This window comes from Diceros bicornis, chromosome 16 (genome assembly GCF_020826845.1).
Source record: "Diceros bicornis minor isolate mBicDic1 chromosome 16, mDicBic1.mat.cur, whole genome shotgun sequence".
Taxonomy (NCBI): Eukaryota; Metazoa; Chordata; class Mammalia; order Perissodactyla; family Rhinocerotidae; genus Diceros; species Diceros bicornis.
In genome coordinates, this window is record NC_080755.1 from 65,205,012 (window position 1) to 65,227,256 (window position 22,245).

Here is a 22,245-nt window from a genome sequence, read left to right on the forward strand (position 1 = left end):
TGGGCATGCTGGGGCCGCATCCCACGTGGAGTGACTGGAAGGATGTGCAACTATGGCATGCAGCTATCTGCTGGGGCTTTGGGGGGAAAAGAGGAGGAGGATTGGCGGTGGATGTTGGCTCAGAGCCGGTCTTCCTCGGCAAGGAGAGGAGGATTGGCATGGATGTTGGGTCAGGGCTGATCTTCCTCACAAAAAAAAAAAAAAAAAGAAACAAGTAGAAAAGAGAAGAAAGAATGTAGAGATTAGCCAAAGTGGTACCAATTTGAAGTGGGGGAACTGTCAGACTCAAAGACATATTTGGTGACTTCGGAGAGCATTATGGTGTCAGAGGATGAAAGACTGGGAGCAAAATGGTTATGTGCTTAGAGGTTCTTGGAGGATTGTAGGGGATGATGGAAAAAGGGAATGAGGCTAGTGCCTGTTGAGAGCAGAGGATAGGGAGATCAGCTCTATTTTGGAAAGATTTTTAATCAAAATTTAAAAATAAAAGCAGATAAAAAGTTTGGGGGTTAGCTCAGTTACTTTAGAAGCTGAAACTGATGTATCTCTCATTTTAATATGAAAAATGCTTCATCAGGATTTATGGAAAGCTGTTAAATGCACAGTGCTTGAGAGTTGAAGTCAGGAGATGCAAATTTCAGTTAAATCCATGGAATGCTGTAAATGCAATAGGTTTTGTTGGAACTTGGTGTCATATCATAGAGAGGCATTTTGTATAAGAGATCAACTTAGGTTCTTGAGCTTGGGGATGAGGACAGACTTTTGCCATTAAGATTTAGCTAACTAGCCTGATTTGCTGAGCCTGGTCTGGGGAGAAGAGCAATTTTTTTGTTTGTTTTTAGTAATTTTATTTATTTATTTATTTTTCCCTCAAAGCCCCAGTAGATAGTTGTATGTTGTAGTTGCACATCCTTCTAGTTGCTGTATGTGGGACGCGGCCTCAGTATGGCCGGAGAAGCAGTGTGTTGGTGTGCGCCCGGGACGCGAACCCCGGGCTGCCAGCAGCGGAGCGCGCGCACTTAACTGCTAAGCCAAGGGGCTGGCCGAGAAGAGCAATTTGTAAGATAGCTCATCTAGTCCCGAGTCATTACAAACCAGGCCTGAATTTAGCCATGGAGTAATATGGTTATGGGATGACGGGGAGGGCCTGAGTAGTAAGGATGAGCATTAAAGAGATGGCTGTGCTTCTAAATTATGGGTAGGCTCTGGAAATAATGCATCAGGAAGCATTATTTTATTTAATCTGCATAACTCGGAGATAGGCTTAGTTGGGGTGGTAGATAGGAAGCTATCATTGTATACTATTTAAAATCTATGTAAAGAGTTAAATTGATTTTGAAATTAGTCTTCAAATTTTTGTCAAGGAAAACAAAGCTGCTCAAACAATTTCTGATCTTCATGCAATCAGTTTTTAATTTTGATAGTGAATTTGAGTTCTTGGTAAAAGGAAGTGAACAGTTAAAGAGAATGGTGATCATGTCTTTGTGTGTAAGGTGACCATCTGGGAAAACTGCCTGGAATTCTACCTACTGAGCCTCTCTTGCACCTGTGAAATCTTACAGTGGTCCATCCCCTGTCCTTTGGGTGGGTGGGTGGGAGCAGAAACACCTAGCTGAAAAATATTATTCTGGGTGAATTCTTAGATTTGAGCATTGCTAAATGCAGTACCTTTGTGCGTGCTTTGCACGTGTGGAGAGGGGAGCTACAGAGAACACCTATTCTGATTTGGGAGACGTTAGGAATATGTATTGCCAAAAATCTCATGTGAAGTTCTAGCTGCCTCTTATAAATGCAGCTATCCTCAGGAGGGCTGACCATTAAGAGGCCACCAATCATTTGATCATACCTTACTTAGATCCCTAGCCTCTTAAAAAAATCCAATGGCCTCTGTGGCTGCAGAGACACCGTGCCCCCACCCCCCAACCCAAACAATGGATATATGCACAGATGTATAGTATTTGGAGACACCGCACCCCCACCCCCCAACCCAAACAATGGATATATGCACAGATGTATAGTATTTGGAGACACCGCACCCCCACCCCCCAACACAAACAATGGATATATGCACAGATGTATAGTATTTGCATGTACTTTTCGCCGGGTTCATGGCTCTCCTGAAGCCCATCCTAAGGATACATTAATTTCATAGACCTCTTTCTGAACAACAAATGCTCTGGGGACAGAAATTTGAATGAACTTGAAGAGGTGGTGGACGAAAGGGTTGTTTTGAGGCCTAGGACACTGAAAGAAAGCAAGGGCCCAGAAAGGGCTGACTGAGCAGGAAGAAAGCAAAGTGTGGATGATAGAGGCCCGCCAGTCTTGGGAGAAAGGCTTCGTACTTTGTCGGTGCAAAGAGCAATAGCCACGTTTACAAAGTGTGTTCCCCTAAAGCAAAGTGAAAGTGTAGAGATGCTGTGGATTTTAAAATTATGCTCAACATGGAAAGTAAAACATGTTTTCTTTTTTCCCCCTCCAGTTACAGTTTAATTTGAATTATTGTTGTTTCAAGTTTGTCTTGAACCAAATTAATATTATATTATCACTGGGGGAAAGGGCTTACTGAAAAAGTAATTTTATTATGTTTTGAGCTTTGTTAAGGAGAGAAGTCTTGCTTATTAACATAATCTTTTCTGGAAAAGTTTTAGTTCATAAGCAAAATGACATCATTTTTCAGTTTTAAATATATAGTTTCTTGTCTCTCAGGGTTTTATCTGTCAATTGCAGTTAATTAAATTCCTTCTCATTTTTGGGTAATACAGTAAGTAGTTTCAACATAGAGGCTATGAAAATTGTTTCATTCTATGTCCTGAAATAGCTTTTTAATTTTGCATTTTAGAAATCAAGTTTAGGAGCTCTTTCATTACTGTATTCAGCCTTTAAGTTAGAACACTTGCTACTGGGTTCTTAAAACACAATTTTCAACAGATATTTGTACATTCCTAACCTCTAAACTGTTTCTTCCCATTGTACAAACTTATCCAAAGGGAATAATATACTAATTGATGTGGTCCCAACAATCATTTCATTTGGACTTGGGGAGTCATAAAACATTTTGTTATTAGTTTAGTGTCGAAATTTTGAAAGTATGGTCTTTGAATAGAATGTGGATATAGTTAAGAATAAATAGAATAAGAATTGTTTATCTTTTCCTTAGTAGACCCATTTTGTTTGTGAATGAAGTTGCAGTTTTTTGAATGACATTAGTATTTCTCAAAACTGGAATTTGCTTTATTCGAGGATCTGCCAGACGAATTTTTGAAGCTGTTGCTAGCTTTCTCCATCTGTCTCTGCTCTACCTCCTACACTGTTTGCACCCCACCTCCCATCCTTTGGAATTTCGCAATTCTTGTTTTAACGCAGATTCTGCTGTAGGCCAGGAGGGCTGTTGGCCAAAGTTGGAACTGCAGGCTGTTTTCTCAAAAGAGGGCTTTACAGGTCTGTAGAAAATTTGGAATGCCTATGTTTAAACACATGGGTGTTTGAGAAGTAGAAGAGTTTCTTGAGCTTACTTGAGTCCCAAAATTAACCCCTACTCTACTTCCAAATTTCTAAATTCTAATATTTTGAGGTCAAATTTGATACAAAGAGTCATATGGGACATATTTCTAGTCTTTCTATCGTTAATAGGTATTATATATTTGTCCCCAGATTATAGGACTTAAGGTATAGTTACTTATTTTAAAGAATTGTAGAGGTTTGGGACATCTTTATTTTATGACATGCTTGACAAATTTTTGTGATTATTACATAGTTATTGTTATTTGAAAGTACTTTTAAATTTATAGCTGTTTACCTAAATGGATTTATAGACACACATCGTGAAACCTGAGGATTGTCCAAAGCATTGCAATCCTTTATCTTCCTAAACCATAGCTATATGACAGAACAAAAGTTTTTTTCTTTTTGACTTAATCCTGCTTTGCATTCAGAGGTAGATTGAATTAGTGAATTAGCTTTTATATTTCTACTAGAGTTTTGTTTACTGAGTGATTTGAGCAGCAATGTGGATTATTGATGAACTCTCCAAGTGGCTTAGAGGTGAAATGCCTCCCCGATTTGTAGTGACTTTGAAACAATATTAAGCAGGTAGGCAAGGTTAAAAAACATTACAGCTTTTGCGTGTCTTTGCGTAGGCATCAAGCTTCAGGAATTTAGTTTCAGGTTTCTAAAAATCCTACTAACAAGTGTTTAGAATTCTATTGTCCTTTGTCTCAGTCATCTCAACATTTCTCATTTCTAACTTAAAAACATGTCCATTTAAAAAATTTAAGATATCATTAATTTCATCTAAAATCTCTCATAAATCTCTGACATAATTTGGTTTCTAAACAATAACCAAATAATTTAGTTTTATTGGTGTGATGAGAATAACAATTGGTATTTATTGTCTATACTTATGCAATTTTATAGATGGAGTTTTAACATTGAATGCGGAGAACACTAATTATGCCTGTCAAGTTCCAAACTTCCATAAATGTGAAATCTGTCTGCTATCTTTTCCAAAAGAGTCCCAGTTTCAACGCCACATGAGGGATCACGAGCGAAATGACAAGGTATGTATTTTCAAAAGGGATGTCAGAAATGTGAGCGTTGAAACTGGAGGTATTGTAAAAATCAACATGTAAAATAAAAATTTTTCTCATAATTTAGGTTCCTAAATTGCAGAGCATTTTATATTATATGAATATTTTGACCTTTTGTTTTTAGTTGTAGTTGTATTCCTAGCCATTATTAGATAATGAGAGAAAGTGAGAGCTTATGTAGTGAATCTATGTGTGTATTGAAGTTATTTATGAGTGGACAGAGAAATACTCTTAAAATATGACTTTTTTCAGTAGTTTCGATTTCCTATATGACTGAGCAGAGAATTGGTATATCTTGATGTGTTTTTCTCCAGCAGAGAGTGTTACCCTTAAGTGATCTTGCATTTTAAAATGGTATTTGAGATATTTTAGATCATATTTCAGCAGGAGCAACACTATCTTAAATAGAGATTTGAACCCCTTTTTGCAGCGCCCCTTGTGGGATATGTCAAGGATCTTAGTGTCTTAATGGAATGATCTGCCTGATAGATGGAAAGGGGCAGTTAAAACAACTACAATTGAAAAAGTGGTAGCCAACTTTTCTCTAGGTTTGGAGAATGTCAGCTAGTGAGCCATTTCAGACCAGAAAAATACCAGGGATCTCTTCTCTAGAAACAGGATATGACCAGTTCTGGCTTTCAGCATGAATGATAATGTAGTAACTAAAATAATATAATACTAACACCAGTACCCACTGGCATTATTCTCCCAAGTTGAAAATGTGAAAATAGTGACTCATTAGAGTCTTGATATTTCAGAGAAAAATACCAGTGATTACTTTATCTTTCTACAAGTAAATGGCATTTTGGGAAAATTTTAGACTGGGATAAGTAACTCTGTTAAAATCTAGTAAAAATTTTTATGATTACTTATTTTACTTGAAGTGGTTTTGTTTATAGCAATGGAGTTGGTCAGAAAAGAAGGGAAAAATCCCACCCAATGAGTTGAAGTTTCTCACGTTTACTTTCATAGAGACTACATCCTGATACATTTATATGCAGCATTTCTCATTGGAAACATTTTCTATATAGACGTGTTGTCGTCCTTATAATTCTTTGAGAAATTCTGTAAGGAGCTCTACTGTGTCCATTTTGGATTTGTTGACTTCAGAATTTCCTTAGCAAGATTGCCTGTAGATTATGGTCCTTGTTAATATTTGAGTGATATTTATTGTGGGAAGATTATGTTTCAGTGGCTTCTTGACTTTTCTCTCCACATAGCCACATCGCTGTGACCAGTGCCCCCAAACATTTAATGTTGAATTCAACCTGACACTTCATAAATGCACCCACAATGGGGAAGATCCTACCTGTCCTGTGTGTAACAAGAAATTCTCCAGAGTGGCTAGTCTCAAAGCGCATATTATGCTGCATGAAAAGGAAGAGGTAATTAATTATTTTGGCCTATACTTTGTTAACTGATTTTTAAAATGCATCTAATCCTTAGTCAGGAGGATTTTAGGTATAAACCAGTTTAAAAAGCCTTCCGTATAGATTTCAAGGAGTTAATTATCGTTAAATTTGCTTGGGCTAATCTTCAATTCACTGATAAAACCTTTTATTTTCTGGCCATACCTTAGGGCGGTACATTAGGGCAGAGATGTTTTAATGTGTAGTGTATTTGGAGGATCAAAATATGTCCCCGTTGGCTATAAGAGGTCCCCCTTCCCGCCCCGCCCCCCTTTTTTTTTTTTTTAACAGAAATTAACTTTTGTAGGATTCTACAGTGGCCAAAAGTAAATTTTCTGCCTCTGACGCTAGTAGAATCTCCTCAGTTGGCTCTTGGATCCCCTGATTTGTGGGAATTTGGGAGAAGAAAAGAAATTCATGATGACCCAAGGCAGTTTATGCACCACAGTGGACAATCCTGAAAGGATCCCAGGCATGGTCTCGGGCTGTGTTGCTGATGTGTAGAAAAGAGGCCTCCCCGTGGCTGGAGTGGGTGGGCCTAATTTAAAGTATAAATGGCTGTTGTTTTAAAAACATTACCCCCACTCCCAGCAATTATTATTGTAGAAAATTAGGAAAATGCAAAAAGTAAAAAGGAGAAAATAAAATCACCTCTAATCTACCATCCAGGGATAATTACAGGTAACTATTTGGTATATTTTTCTCCTGAGACAGAAAAACAAATACAGTATTTAAATTGCATATATAAAATTTGCATCCTAAAAATTGAGTTCATACTTTCTACATAGGTTTATATATCTTTTTGTATATGCCTTTAATTTTTAATATAAAATAGTTTATTTTTTATCTTTTTAAATTTTATTGTATAAGTAATACATGTTTATTTTGAAAAAAGTTAGAAACTACAGATTAAAAAAAGTAACATTATTAAAATAACTAATAATCACACAGGTTGGAGAAAATGCATGTATAGTCTTTCAGACTTATTTTTTGCTATACATGCTTTCCATAATAGTTTATATATTTAAGAATAGTTTTTTTTACAAAAATAGTTATGCTACTGTTTGTAACGTGCCCTTTTTCCTTGATATGTTCTAAATATATTTTTCCCCCTTTTCACTTACTGTATCATGAGTGTTTCCCCATGTTGATATTTTAAATACTTTATTAAAGTCTTCAGCATCTGGACATAGCGTAATGATATTTGATCATTTCCTTTATTATTTAACATTTAAGTTGTTAATACTTTTTCAGTATTATAAATAATGCATCTTTGTATGTATCTTTAATTATTTCATTTGGATAGATTCCTACATTGCATTTACAGTTGGATGAATTAACAAGACTCTTTTAAGTTCTTTACAGAATGCCACATTATGTTGTAGAAAGCATGTGCTGCCTTATACCTTTTCCTGCACAGTGTAGGCATGCCTGTCTCACTCAGCTATAGTGCTATTTGAAAATGGCCATTATTTTATTTTTAAAAAGCAGAAAATGTTTATATTAAATAATGATGTATTAAAATATTTTGGAATAAATTCTCCTTGCACATCGTAAGAAATCAAACAGTCGAGAAGCGTTCCTGGAGTGAAAAGTTAAGTCTCTGTCAACCTCTGACTTCCAGTTCTTCCCCAAGAGGCAGCTTCCATTAGCAGTTTCTTTTGTATCCTTCTGGGGCATTCTGTGCATTTGTAAATCTCCTCTGCACCCCTATTAATACAACCCATATTATTCTGGCCTTTTTTCCTTCGGTTAACTGCATCTCAGGTATTGTCACACGTCGTTTCATCAGAGAGCTGCCTCATTGTTTTTAGCAGCCGCATAGTAGCATCGTAATCCGTAGGCCACTATTGCTAGACATACACCACACAAGCAAAGCTACACGAGCAGTCTCTTCATTTACACATTCTGCTTCTTGTGACTTGCTTAGAAATACTTCCCAAGTTTAAAATTACTATTTTTTAAAATCCCACCATGTCTTCTAGTGCAGTACACATGCGTATTTCAGGAGTCGTGAGTTCACACTGATACCTCCAATCCAGTCCATCCTCGTAGGTCTCCTGCCTGTCTCCCTTAGTTCATATTTGTGCGTCCCTTCCTCCACAGTGAGGACCCTGGCTCCCTACAGGGGCAGCACATTCATTCACTCATTTGCTCAATCCTGCATCGTGTCTGAAATAGTTTCACACTTGGTTGGCCCATACCACTGTAAGTAAACCTTCTAAAAAGCAGTCAGGATTTAAGGTAAGTACAGGGTAATTTGATTCAGTTTCCTTTCTATTTTAGGCCCATCCCTTTCCCATTCTTATGATCCACAGCCCTCAGTTAACTGCCCTCAATTAGGGTTAGGTTAGTGCGACCACAAAGACAGCCCAAAGCAGAGTAGGGATCGAGGGCTGGGGATTTAGGTTTCGAATATTTGAATATTAATTTACATTTGAAGTCAAAATGATGCAAACAAGGAGCACTCAGAGAAGAATGGCTCCCTCCTGTGCCCTCTGCCCCATTCCTCTCAGCCTTTCCTACTTGTTTTTCTGGTTTGTCTTTGCTGTGTTTCTCTTTATAATGATAAACAAATGTTTGTATGTTTCTTACTTTCCTTTTCTGGTTTATTATTAATCCAAACTTTAAAATTTTGCCTAGTTAAAAATCAGTCGGTATTTTTATTTTGATTGCATTAAATTTTTATATTGCTACGGGGAGAACTGAACATGTTTGCAATATTGAATCTTTATTGTGAAAACATCACTCAGTAATATTTTGTTCATATGGATTCAGTACATTATTTAAATTTATTCTTAAATGTTTTAAGACTTTTATTAATATCACTTAGGGGGATCTTTCAGTTATATATATTGTTTGTTATTTGTCTACAAAAAAGCAAAGCATTTTTGTATATTAATTTTATAGTTTGCCATCCTACCAGATTCTCTTTGGTTTTCAGCCATATAACTTAATCTACAAATAATAATTGGGTAATAAGATTTTTTGTTTTGTTTTCACCTAGCACATGGGGTTTGAAATAAAATCACCTTTTGATCATTATTTGTCATCACAATATGTAGTGATAGCATATCCTCCTAACTTTTTATTTTGAAAAATTTCACACTTGAAAGGGGTTCAATGAATACTTGAGTACAGTGAATCCTTTACCTGGGTTCACCAATTGTTAAAATTTGCCAGATCTCACCCCCACCACCCACCGTTTTGAACAATTGTAAAAGTAAGTTGAGACATGTTACTACTTCACCTCTAAATACTTCAGTATATATCCTGTGAAAACAGACACCGTTCCTCATTATCACACTCCGGAGTTTAACATCGCTGTGATAATCCTTCTTCAGAGGTCCCCATCTAGAGGGGCAAGGAGTGACTTATAAGAGTGTGGTAGAGAAGTGAGTTTTGAACAGAAGAGATATGTCTCCCTTTGACTCTAAAAGAAAAAAGTGAGGATGGGTTCAGATGGAGATGAGAGTGCAGATGTGTGGTGGAGGTGGAGGCGGTTCCTGCTGTATGAGAGCAGATCTCTCAGTCTTTCTCAGTTCTCAGTCTCCTTAGTCTTAGCGTCTCAGTCAGTTTTTCACCGAGGCCAAAATCTAAGAGTTCTTTTTATTAAGTAATTAGATCCAAATAGTCTAATAAGTATTTATGTCTTAATAACTTAATAGTCATTTGAAAAACTGCTATACATAAATTGGGTACTGCACAGCTTTTAAACCCTGAATTTCCTGTTCCACATTGATTTTCACTCAGTCTCTGCTTTTTAACCACAGCAGCTACCAAAACTCAGCTCCACAAAGATACGATGTTATTGCAGCTGAACTGTCTCGAGCTAGTCGTTTGTGTGATATTGGACAGTTGTTGACTATCACATTTCCCTTGAGAATGTCAGCTGTCCCTTGGCTCCTTGATGAGTTTGTCATGGTGCACTGGAGTGGCTCGCCCACAGGATGGGACTATGGCTGTATAGCCTATTTTTTTGCTCTGTGAAATAGAGACATTGCTCTGTCTTCACAGAAAAATGAGGTGATTGGAGATAGGTATGGGAAACCTATTTTGGGAAATGGGAGCAGAGCCTGACCGGGGACAAGCACATGGATTGTATTACATGTAGTACATGGATTTTATTACATGTAGTACATGGATCATTGCTGAGAATTGGTCTGTGTTTGTTGGTTGGGAGTGGGAGTGAGAATGTGTGGTTTCCTTACAGTGCCTGTCAGCCTGAGTAGGAGTGGGGGTGGTTGTCTGCATCAAGGTTAGGACTTACGAAGCATGTGTTATGGAATAAGAAAGGAGTCAGGACAATGGGGACACTGGCAACAGAGTTGAAATGATATAACATGTGGCCTACGCTGCATAAGCAAAGAAGTGAAACCTGGGGGGGGGAGGGGGTGTGAATCCTCCAGCGGGATTACACAGATGGGTGAAGATGGTTGAAGCAGGTCCACTTGCACTACTCATTCTGGTTGGGCTTAGCCCTCAGGGTGATAGTAAAGGGCGGATGTGGCTCTGTAAGCCAAGGCTGCCACATTTGCTGCAACCTCAAACTCATCTACACAGGTCACCAGGACAGGGAGATTTACTGTGTTTTATTCTAACGTTTCTTCAGATATACCTTTTAATATTTACTCTGACTTCCTCGATAACTAGAAAGGGAAATAACAGTGATTTATCATTTCCAGAAGTTTTTAGGTTTGTATATATTATTTCCAAAATCTTCCCTTCATTATATTTTCTCTTCCACACACTTTGTCCAAGTTCTTTTCCCGATTGTTCCCCGAAATGGAACTCACAGTCCTTCCACCTCTGATAACTCTCTCCTCTTTACTTCATGTGCTATGTGGGTTTTTTATTGCTGTTGGTAGGCCTGTTGTGACACACTCTCCTGAGCTGGGAGCCCCGTCGTGGTGCCGGCAGCTGTGTGGGAGCTTGTGCGGCCTGGTGTCATCTGGACCCTTTGTTTCCCTGGCAAAACTCCAGCTGTCTTTGTCTTGCACTGTTGTGGTCGTAAGAACATAAATATCCCATAGTTTTTGACTCATTTTTTTTCCAAAAGGCCTTTGAGAAACGTGTGTTTCCTGAAATCAGTTGACTACATTTCTGTTACACTAACCTGTCTTTTCTTTCCTCCCTTAGAATATAACAGATTCTCTCTCAGATAGTAAATAGTCATAGGAGAAGAAAAGGGTGGAATAGTCAGAAAAGAGGCTTTTACATAACCGTGGTTTGAAACTGGTAATGGAAGCCGTGAGAATCTTTATCTTCGTGCTCTAGCACCACTGTTTGTGCTGCCAGGGAGAAGGGTTCTGGAAGTTGGGAAATGATATTCAGTAACCTGATCTGAGTAACCCTACACTGAACAGGAATTCAGAACTAGGGATTTTACAGTGAGCAGAAGCAAAAAAGCTTTGCTGTGCTTATTTCAGATGTGAAAAATATGTTGGCAATATGTGAAAAATGGGGTGCTCCTTTTTTAAAATGGTTGTGTTAGGGTATAGGTTCAGAGTTTTTCCTCTCTCATCTAACACTCTGGCATTATGCAGTACAGAGCTGGTAAGGCAGCTCTGCCCTCTGAGATTGTCTTGTCTGCTCTCTCTTTGAATGTTACTTCTATCACATGGTTTACAATGACAAGAGGGAGGAAGAGGGCACACTTCTGCTCTTTAAAGGCGTGATCCAAAAGCTGAATATCAGTTCTGCTGATATCCCATTGGGTAGAGCACACACATCACACAGTGTGATCTAGTGGTAAGGAAGTATAGGAAACAGAGTTTTTGGTTGGACAGCCATATGCTCAGCTAAGAAATCTATTACTGTGTAAGAAAGAAGAATAGATACTGGAACACAATTATCAGCCTTTTCCATGTATGTTAAAATAGTACATTTCTGGCTACCTTTGTCTATTTTGTATGTTTTTATTTCTCAGTTAATTGATTTGAGTATGGTATATTAGTAATAACTACAGGAGTAATTCCTGACCTTTAGTTGCATTTAAAAATAAGAATCCAGCTAAGATGGAATAGGCCCTTTATCCCAGGTCCTCCCTTTTACAACTAAAAATACCTTAGAGATAACACAACCAGCAGATGTAGAAAGACTCTGAAAGGTGGAAAGAAGAAGGAAGGTGGCTGAGGGGTTTAAGGACTTGAGGAACAACGTGGCAGTGAGTTCCCTGGGCTTCTTTTTTTCCTCCCGTACACCTAGACAGGGTGCTGAAGAAGCCTATAGCCTTCTGCCAACAGGCATAGATGAAAAATGTCCCAAGAAAAGTTGGTTCCTCTTACCCAAAACCAGGAAAAGGGTAATCTAAAATAGAATCTTTTTGGTGATGCCCACTCTACTCCAGCCAAATATCAAGTGAAAAACTGCTCAGTGAGGCTGAGTGGAGAGTGATCTTCCACCCTGTGTTGCCCCCTGTTCCTTGGAAGCAGATGGCCCTCTGATCCCCTGACTGCCTGGGATTAAGTAAGGAGCTATTCTTACATCCCTCTCCTGGCAGAAGGAGGTGGCACCCAGACTCCGCCACCTGATAGTGTTAGCAGAGCCAAGCTGGAAGCTGACCTTCCATCCTCTGCCCAGCAGAGGCAAGTAGTGTTCTGATTCCCTACCAGAGTAGTGTCAGTGGGTCAGTGAGGAGCTGAGCCTCATCCCATGTGGTGGCAATGAAACTTAACCAGGTGATGCAAGATGGACTAGTCTGCCTGTGCTTTCCACCCCCTGGTGTCAGTGAGGCCCTGCGAGGTGAGCCACACCCCCACCTGGTCCTGTACCACATCTCAACAAGGTAATTCCCTGCTAAAAGATAAGCTAAGATCTGGAGTCTCACAGCATAACACCCAAAATGTCCAGGATGCAGTTGAAAATCACTCATCAGACCAAGAACCAGGGCAGTCTCAACTCCAACAGAAAAAGACAGCAGCTACTGACACTGGGGTGACCCAGAGGTTGGAAGTATTGGGCAAAGACTTTAAAGCGGTCATCATAAAAATACTTTATGAATTGTCTTGAAACAAATGATAAATATAAGAAATAGAAGATAGAAGAACCAAACAGAAATTATAGAACTGAAAAATCCAGTGATTAAAATAAAGAGCTCAATTGAAGGGCTCAACAGTGGAGTGGAAAACACAGAGGAAAGAATCAATGAACTTGAAGACATCAATAGAAATCAGTCATGCATTGCTTACCGATGGGGATATGTTAGGAGAGATGCACTGGTAGGCAACTTAGTCTTTGTGCGAACATCATAGAATGTACTTATACAAGCCTAGATGATACAGTCTACTACACACTAGGCTTATGGGACCACCGTCGTATATGCGGTCCATCATTGACTAAAATGTTGTTATACTCTGTATGACTATACTTTAGCTGAACAACAGAGAAAAAATAGATTGAAAAAAATTAACAACCTCAGAGAACTTTGGGACAATGATAAAAGATCCACATTTGTATCATAGGAATTATAGAAGGATGGGAGAAAGAGTGTGGGGCTGAAAATATAGTTGAAGAAAATTGACCAAGATATGGTATAAGGCATAACTTACACATTCATGAAGCCGAAGGAACCCAAAATAGGATAAGCCCAAAGAAATCCACATTAAGACACATCATAATCAAACATTTGAAAACTGAAGACAAGAAAATATCTTGAAAGAGGCTAGCGAGAAATGATGTATTGCCAATTGGGGCACCCCAATTCCAGTGACAGTGAACTTCTCATCTGAAGCCCTGGAGGCCAGAAGGAAGGAAGCCAGAAGACACATTTCTCAATTGCTGAAAGAAAAGAAATGTCAATTGTGAATTCTATATATGGTGAAAATATCCTTCAGGAATGAAGGGGAAATAAAGACATTTTCAGATAAAGGAAAACAATTTGTTGCCAGCTGACCTACTCTTAAAGAATGGCTAAAGGAAGTTATCCAAACTGAAAGGAAGTAATAAGAGAAGGATGCTTGGAACTTCAGAACACAAAGAGCAGTATGATGATTAATTCTGTGGTCAACTTGGAGGATGTTCTTGGTGAGATTAACATTTAAATTGGTGAAATTTTTTTGTGTGTGTGTGAGGAAGATTAGCCCTGAGTAACATCCGTGCCCATCTTCCTCTACTTTATATGGGCCGCCGCCACAGCATGGCTTGACAAGCAGTGCGTCGATCTGTGCCCGGGATCTGAACCTGTGAACCCTGGCGGCTGAAGTGGAGCACATGAATTTAACTGCTATGCCACCGGGCCAGCCCCTAAATTGATGAATTTTAAGTAAACAAATTTAACTCCTGTAGTGTGGGTGGATTTTATCCAATCAGTTGGAGGCCTGAATAGAACAAAATGGCTGGCCTCCTCGAGCAAGAGGGAATTCTCTAGCAGACTGCCTTCAGACTTCATCTGCATTATTGGCTCTCCTGGATCTCTAGTCACCAGCCCACTGGAGATTGTGGGACCTGTCATCCTCCACAGTCGTGTGAGCCAATTCTTATAATAAATCTCTTTCTCCATACATACACATCTTTGGTTCTGTTTCTCTGGAGAACCCTGACTAATACAAACTTTCAGAATGAGTAAAAATAAAAACTGAGGTGAATATAATACATTATTCTTCCTAATGAACTCTTAAGTCATACTTGATGGTTGAAGCAAAAATTATCATCTGATGTGCTCAATGTACATGGAGGACACACTTAGGACAATTTTATTTTAAAGAGGGGAGAGTAAAGGGACCTGAGTGGAAATAAGGTTTCTGTATGTCCCTGAAAGAGGTAAGATGTCAGAGCCAGCAGGCTGTGCTAGTTACATAGGTGTACTATAATACCTAGAGCAGCCTCCAAGGAAACCATACAAAGCGATGTACTCAAGAGTACTACAAATAAATCAAAGTGAGTTCTGAAAAATTCTAAAGTTTTAATCCAGGAAGGCAAGAAAAGAGAAGCAGAGGAACAAGAAACAGGGTAAGCAGCCAGCAAAGAATAAAATGGCATACTTAGGCTTTAAAGTACCAATAATGACTTTACTTTATGGTCTAAGTATGTTAAATAAAGGACAAATGGGAAGAATGCATTCAAAACAACATGATCCAACAACACGCTGTCTCTGAGACACTTTCTCCAAACGTAAAATGCCCTCCATAGCTCCTGGTATAGTGGAACTCAACAAGTGGCAGTTGTTGAAAGTATTACTTTCTCAAGTATTCACCATTTGTTATTTTGTCAGAGGACTCAAGAAGGGCCTTCTGCAGCTATGCCTAGAAAGCAGCTTGGGTTCGTAGAAAGGGCCAAGCTTTGAAGTCTGAGGGAGGTGCCGCAGATTCCAGGGTGAGGTTGGGGATTAGACAAGATAAAAGTAGGTAGAATGCTTAGCCATGTGATGGGTATAGAACGTCCTGGGGGCATCAGTGCAGTGTCCCCCGAAACCTGAGAAATAGGGTGAGGGTTGCCTTTAGGGAGTTAAACTCTGAAATCATCACATAATGGATTGGAGAGGTAAAAAGTTACACTTAAATGGGTACATTTTGTTGTATATAAAGTATACTTCAATAAAATTGATTTAAAAATAACCTATAAACATATTTTCTTATGTGTACTTATGAACTATAATTAACTTTTTAGTTTAAGGTGTTCCATTTTTTAATTTTTACTTTTAGAACACTGTAAGCTAATTTTTCCTTACTGCTCTATTGAGAGTAATAGTCTAAAATCTGTAGTGGTCACTACTCTGTCAAAATAAATCTCTAAACCAGAAAAATTACTGCAGTTTTTAAATCACTTAGAAATATTTCCTTAAGATTCACACGATTATTGAGGCTCACATGTTTTTTTGAGTAAATCACTCCCCTCAAGGGGTGTTACACCATGTTGGAAAAGCAGTGAATACACGCACACTCACAAACACACTTGCTCACGGAAGGCGTTGTCCGTGTTGTTGGTCGTCTTGGTAGCTCGCACAAATGGACTGTGAGTAGAGACCAGGTGCCTTAGGTTTCTAGAGAAGAGCAGCCTTCTGGGCAGTGGCTTGTGGTTTATCCTTTGCTTTGAGCACCATTTTGAGGTCAACAGAGACAAACTCCTGTTGGAAAGGAAGACTGGCTCCTGAAAAAGCCTGGGGCACGAGAAAGGGCAGCATTTTGGCTCTGGAGTGTGAGAGGGCTGCCGAGAGAAGGGCAAGTGTGACTGTCAGAGCAAATGGGGGCGTGAAGAAAGATAACTCCTTGGCCCTGGGTGAGGAGAGATGGGAAGGGGGAGGGTTACAGGGAGAGTAACCTTAGGGCAGTTAGTATTTATCGAAGTTTCTATTCTGGTTGACTTTTAAAGGTGTTACATCTTCAGCAAGACAAAGGCTGATTAGAATGCAACGCATTTTCCTCAGTGCTTTCTGTTGCCACTTAGTGATCATTGAAATTACCCCAGAACTTCTGTTTCTAGGGGAGAACCTAGTAACTACTTCTAGCCTAGAGGACTTGACGTTAATCTGAATGTGGAGAATGCAATCAAGTGGAAAGTCTTAGCTATCCAGGAGGTCTTGTGCTCCTGCCTGAGACTTCCTCAGGTGTTGCCAGGTCACAGAAAGGGAGGGAGGCGCATCCTGGCTCCTTTTGGCCCACTGATGTAAAGCAGGGTAACAGTGATGAAACGTTCTGTCACGTGGCCTGTTTTGGTTGTGACCCAGGGTGTACTTGATCCTGCTTTCACCATGTAAGCAAACTGTACATAAACCAGAGTTTTCACTCAGAAGATTCTGACAAATTTCTGAGTAATATCCATGTAGATATCTCCTAAAATATGCTAATCTGATCATTTGGTAAAAAAGTAAGTAAAAAGAGGATGGATCTGAGCCACAGCAATAAAAGAATAAGGGTGGGAATGGGAGGATAAAAAGTTGTTTTATTTCATAATTATAAGGCAGGAGATTTGGTGGAGTTAGTGAAAAATGAATATTTTGCCATACAAATTCAGGAGTGCAGAGGCCATTTTTTTTTTTTTTAAGAGATGCAGGCTATTATGTTATATATTTTTTTCTTTCTGGTAGTTTCCTAGAAAGAATTTTATTATCAGCAAGATACTAACAATCTAGTAGCTAAATATTTCCCTAAACTATTATATAATAATACTAATTTAAATTTAATTTGAAATCATTATTTGCTCAAAATATTCCATTCATCTTCATCTTTTTCTGTAAAGGATGCTCTGAGTAGTATCAAAGAACATTTAATGAGGGTTTCATACATTTACAAAACTGTTACATACAGTAATTAGAAGAAAGTCTGATGGAAAGGAATAGCTATGTATTTTGTTATTTGGAAATAATAGTTTATGCTCATTGACAGATTATACTCTTTTTTTTTTTTTTGAGGAAGATTGGCCCTGCACTAACATCTGAGGCCGATCTTCCTCTTTTTCTTTTTTCTCCCTAAAGCCCCAGTACATAGATGTATATCATAGTTGTGGAGTTGTAGCTCTTCTGTGTGGAACACTGCCTCAGCATGGCTTGATGAGTGGTGCCTAGGTCTGAGCCCAGTGTCCAAACTGGTAAACCCTGCGCCGTTGAAGCGGAGCACAGGAACTTAACCACTACACCACCGGGCTGGCCCCTACACTCATTTTTTTTTTTCCCATGTTGGACAGTTCATTTGGAGGATCATTTAAGTAAATAATTGTACTATGGAGCTCCAAATGAGTAAAGTAATTGAACTTTGTACTAAATCAACAGTTTGCTGATTAAGGTCATTATTGAGTACTTCCTCTGTACCATGCACTCTTCAGCATCTTACAAGCATCATTTTATTTGACCCTATGACGACCCTGTAAGGCAGGTGTTACTGACATCCCTGTTTCACAGACTTTAAGTGGTTAACACCCGAACGCATACAGCTAGTAATTGGCAGCCTTAAGATGAGCCAAGACCCAACTCCAGAACATCTGGACCAGTGTTATCTAATTGAAATATGAGTAATTTAAAATTTATAATAGCCATATTAAAAAAAGTAAAAAGAAAAGCAGATGAAATAAATTTTATTTTAATATATTTTATTTATGAAAATATATCCAAGATATTATAATTCAAATATTAAAAGTTATTGAGCTATTTTACATTCTTCTTTTTTGCAGTAAGTCTTTGAAATCCTGTGTATATTTTACACTTACTCCGCAGCTCTGTTCAGACTACACCTGTTTCAGGTGCTCAGCAAGCCACATCTGAACAGAACCCCAGACTTTTCTGTAATCGACTGCCTATAAACCAAATTGAAAGAATGATAGGTATTTCCATTTAAAAATTTATCAGCTGTAATTTTGTTTTAAGGTAGTCTATTAAACTATAATCCTAATTTAAATTCTTCCTGACCCTTTTGTGGTATTGAAGTCATTCTCTTTCTCTATAGTTTTCACAGCATAGATAGACAAAATGCCAGTTACCCAACAGCCAATTTGAAACAAATCCCTCTGCTCAAAAATTGTGTTTTCCTCTCATCTTTTCCCCTATGTTTCCATCTTTTTCTTCCAGTAAAGAAATGATTTGTATATATTCATATTTGGATATAGTGATATATTTTTCGACAGATGAAAATAGTGTTCGTTCTAGAGAATAGTTTAATTTGTGTATCGACCGTTTACAATACTAATTCTTTTAAGAAGTAATGGTTTTGCAATGTTTGCTCTGTTCATGGATGGTCTTTCTTTTGCAGAACCTCATCTGCTCTGAGTGTGGGGATGAGTTCACTCTGCAGAGCCAGTTGGCCATACACATGGAGGAACACCGCCAAGAGCTGGCTGGGAACCGGATTCATGCCTGTAAGGCTTGCAGGAAGGAGTTTGAGACCTCATCACAGCTGAAGGAGCACATGAAGACTCATTATAAAATTAGGTATGAGCCTTTAGTTGGGATTGGTAAAAAAACAAATCTGTAGACTATATTAAAAATTGGCATACTTTGCTATGATTGGTTAAAAATATTGGATGCTTTAGAAACAAGAACACAGCCACTAATCTGGTGTGGTGTCAGGATGTCATTTAATGTGTAGTTCATGTCTACAGTAGGAGAGATAAGCTCAAAAATTAAAAATAGGTGTCAGGCTGTGTGGGTAAAAATTTTTGCTAGTATTAGAATGTTAAAAGCTGTAGAACAAAACTGTAGAATAAGATAAAAACGTAAGTTTTGACGGGTGGGTAACAACGTATGTGAAGTGCATTCACAAGGACCAAGTTAGCAGCCGTTTTAATGAATTGGTTTATTTATACTACCTAACTTTTTAGAACTGATATGTGCCCAACACTGTGCTTATCGTGTGTATAAACATATATAAATACAACTTCATTTAATCATTACGAACAACCCTGTCAGTCAGGGTACTTTTATGTCTCTGTTTTGCAGATGAGAAAACCTAGATTAGAGAGACCAGGTTTTAGAGTTCATGATTTTAGCAACTGTGCCTGTATTTAAATACAGATATACATTTATTCCTAGTAAAACTTAACATGTCTTTCAAAATTTCATATCTGATCTATTCCGGATTATATATTTTTACTGATATTTCCTTTTCTTAATAAAATGGGATAGAAAGTGTTTCCTGGCCCTTTGTGCTCAAGTTAGCTACTGGTGATGATCAATTGTCACACTGCTTGAGCTCATTTCTCCAATAAACTGTAAATCTAGTATCAATGATCTTTTTAACTAGTGTATTATCAGTGGCTTGCCACTATTCTAAGCCCCAACATTTAGGAAATATCCTTACTTTTTAACAACAACCATAACCACAACAACACAAAGCCCCACATCAGTTAATAAAGTTCATAAAATGTCCGAGGAGTTTGTGGTGTTTGTTTATTCTCTCAGGCGTTGCATTTTAGAAATGTGGACTGAACATCTCCATACGCTCAATATTCTCTTATATTTCCCACTTCCTTCATTTTGTCTGTTGTTAACTAATGTGGTACCCACCTAGTACTACATTATTTCAGTGATTTTTAAACCCCAAAATTTCATGCAAGAACTCTATCACACTAGATTTTTGTTTTGATGAAGTTTTGACACAGGCACTATTGATGTATCTCCAAAGGTTTTGGAGAGATCATTGAAGCTATTTAGGTGGTCCTTGCGCACTGGACCTCACTGGCTTTTGGGTTTTCCAGGATCCAGGGACGAGCCAGACAGATGGCCTCATTCTCATGGAGCTGTCATTTAGTAGGGAAGACAGACAGTGGCAAAGTGAGTGGATCAGTCAGTGCAGCAGTTCCAGATAGTGGTCGTGTTGATCTGGAGTGATGCCAGGAAGGTGGGGCAGGTTGGTGAGGTGGCCTTTCTGGACATTTGAAACGAGATTTAGGGGAGGAGGAGGAGGGCCTGCAGGTCCAGGGAAGGGTATTCTGGGCAAAGGGGGAGCAGTTGCCACAATCTCAATAGCAGTGAGCTTTCTGTGTTTGAAAACAGAAAGGAGTCCAGTGTGATGACAGCCCACTATGCAGGGACGCTTATTAGGGCTGTGTTTGAAGGAGACAGGGCCCAGGGGCTGTAGGGCCTTCAAGGCCATCCTGGGAATGAAGATTTTATCCCAAGTGTAGTGGGAAGCTCTTGGAGGGTTTTATACAAAGGAATGGCCTGTCCAGACTTCAGATGTGGCTGTGGCTGCTGTGTGGGTGAGGTTGAGCAGGGAAACTGGTGGATCAAGGCAGCGGCAAGATGATGCAGTTCTAAAACTGCGGTGGTGGCTGGAGAGTGGAGAGACAGAAGCATCTGGAGGTGTTTTGGAGTGAAACCAGCAGCTTGTGGAGATGGACTTGAAGTCAGGGGTGAGGGAGAGGGAAGAATCCAGTGTGACTCCTAAGGTTTAAACTTGCACTACAGGGAGTTGCCATTTCCTGTCAGGGAAAGGAGCAGGTTGGGAATAAGTGAAGAGTTCTGTTTGGGACATGCTAGATTTGAGCCACCAATTAGCCATCACAAAGAGATGTCAAGCAGAGAGTCAGATGTCCAAGGTTGGTGCTGAGAGAAGGTGTTAGAGTTGTGGAGGAAGAACTTTGGAGACATCAGCATCCAGATGGTATTGAAAGCAAGGAGACTGGAGGAGGTAGCACAAACGCCTGTCGATGTAGAAATCCCACATGCACCGGTCTTTATATTTGACCATCACAGGTAAAGCTTTGTCTAGAAGAGCCATTCTGAACCCCACCCCCCAAAAAAAAAACAAACCAAGTTTCTCTTTTCATTAGATATGGAAAAAATGAATTTTATAGTATCAAATACACAAAACTAATACATGTCTGTGTGTGTGTGTCTGTACGTGTAGGACACACACACACACTTATATGTGATTGATTTCTTGTTAGAGCATGTTCTGATGACCAGTCAGCTAAACTTTCTGGTAGGATTTTAATTTTGAAGTTGTGATAAAAGGGAGACGATTTAATGAATATTCCCCCTTCTATTACCCTAGGGTATCAAGTACAAGGTCTTATAATCGGAACATCGACAGGAGTGGATTCACTTATTCATGCCCACACTGTGGAAAGACGTTTCAAAAGCCAAGTCAGTTAACTCGGCATATTAGGATACACACAGGTATGAATATGTTTACTTTTGGATGATTTGTGATGTGTGGCTTCAAGAAAAGAAAATGTACCTCAGAGCCAACTAGACCTGGAAGTTGATCTTAGCTTTTCCATAGTTTTCAGTATAATCTTGGTGTTAATTTTGAGATTTTGAGTAGGCAATTGGATATATGAGTCTACAGTTATGGGGAGATGTTCTGCCTGGAGGGATAGGTTTGGGGTCTTGGGTTTGGGGAACTTAAGTATTTCTCTTTTAATCCATCAAATGCTCACACAACATGGAATTATATTTTGATCATTTTTCTCCCTCTCTAGGTGAAAGGCCATTTAAATGTAGTGAATGTGGAAAAGCTTTTAACCAGAAAGGGGCATTGCAAACTCACATGATTAAGCATACAGGTGAAAAACCCCATGCCTGTGCCTTTTGTCCTGCTGCCTTCTCTCAAAAAGGGAATCTCCAGTCACATGTGCAGAGAGTTCACTCAGAGGTGAGCATCGCACTTGGGGTGTGTGTGGTATTCATAGGGGTGCAGTGTTTCCCAGGGCTGTAGTAGATGGCTCCTGAGTTAATGAGCAAAACTGAGAAGTACTTTCCTATTTTTTAAATGCAGATTACGAGTTTGTGCAGAGCAGACTCTAATATGAAACTGTTTGGCTTTTTATACCTGGGAGAAATATAAAATACTGTCTTTTTGTCTTCTTCCTGCCAATAT

At 38.9% G+C, this 22,245-nt stretch overlaps 1 protein-coding gene across 6 annotated transcripts in view; it reads left to right on the forward strand.

Moving 5' to 3' along the window:
• ZNF236 (zinc finger protein 236) overlaps positions 1–22,245 on the forward strand; it is a 118,673-nt gene that overhangs the window by 17,427 nt on the left and 79,001 nt on the right. For all 6 annotated transcript variants that reach the window (XM_058557320.1, XM_058557324.1, XM_058557321.1 and 3 more), the window contains exons 2-6: positions 4,414–4,556; positions 5,807–5,971; positions 18,673–18,851; positions 21,418–21,542; positions 21,848–22,020. In XM_058557320.1, coding sequence (XP_058413303.1) covers positions 4,414–4,556; positions 5,807–5,971; positions 18,673–18,851; positions 21,418–21,542; positions 21,848–22,020 — 785 coding nt within the window. The remainder of the gene's footprint in view (positions 1–4,413; positions 4,557–5,806; positions 5,972–18,672; positions 18,852–21,417; positions 21,543–21,847; positions 22,021–22,245) is intronic.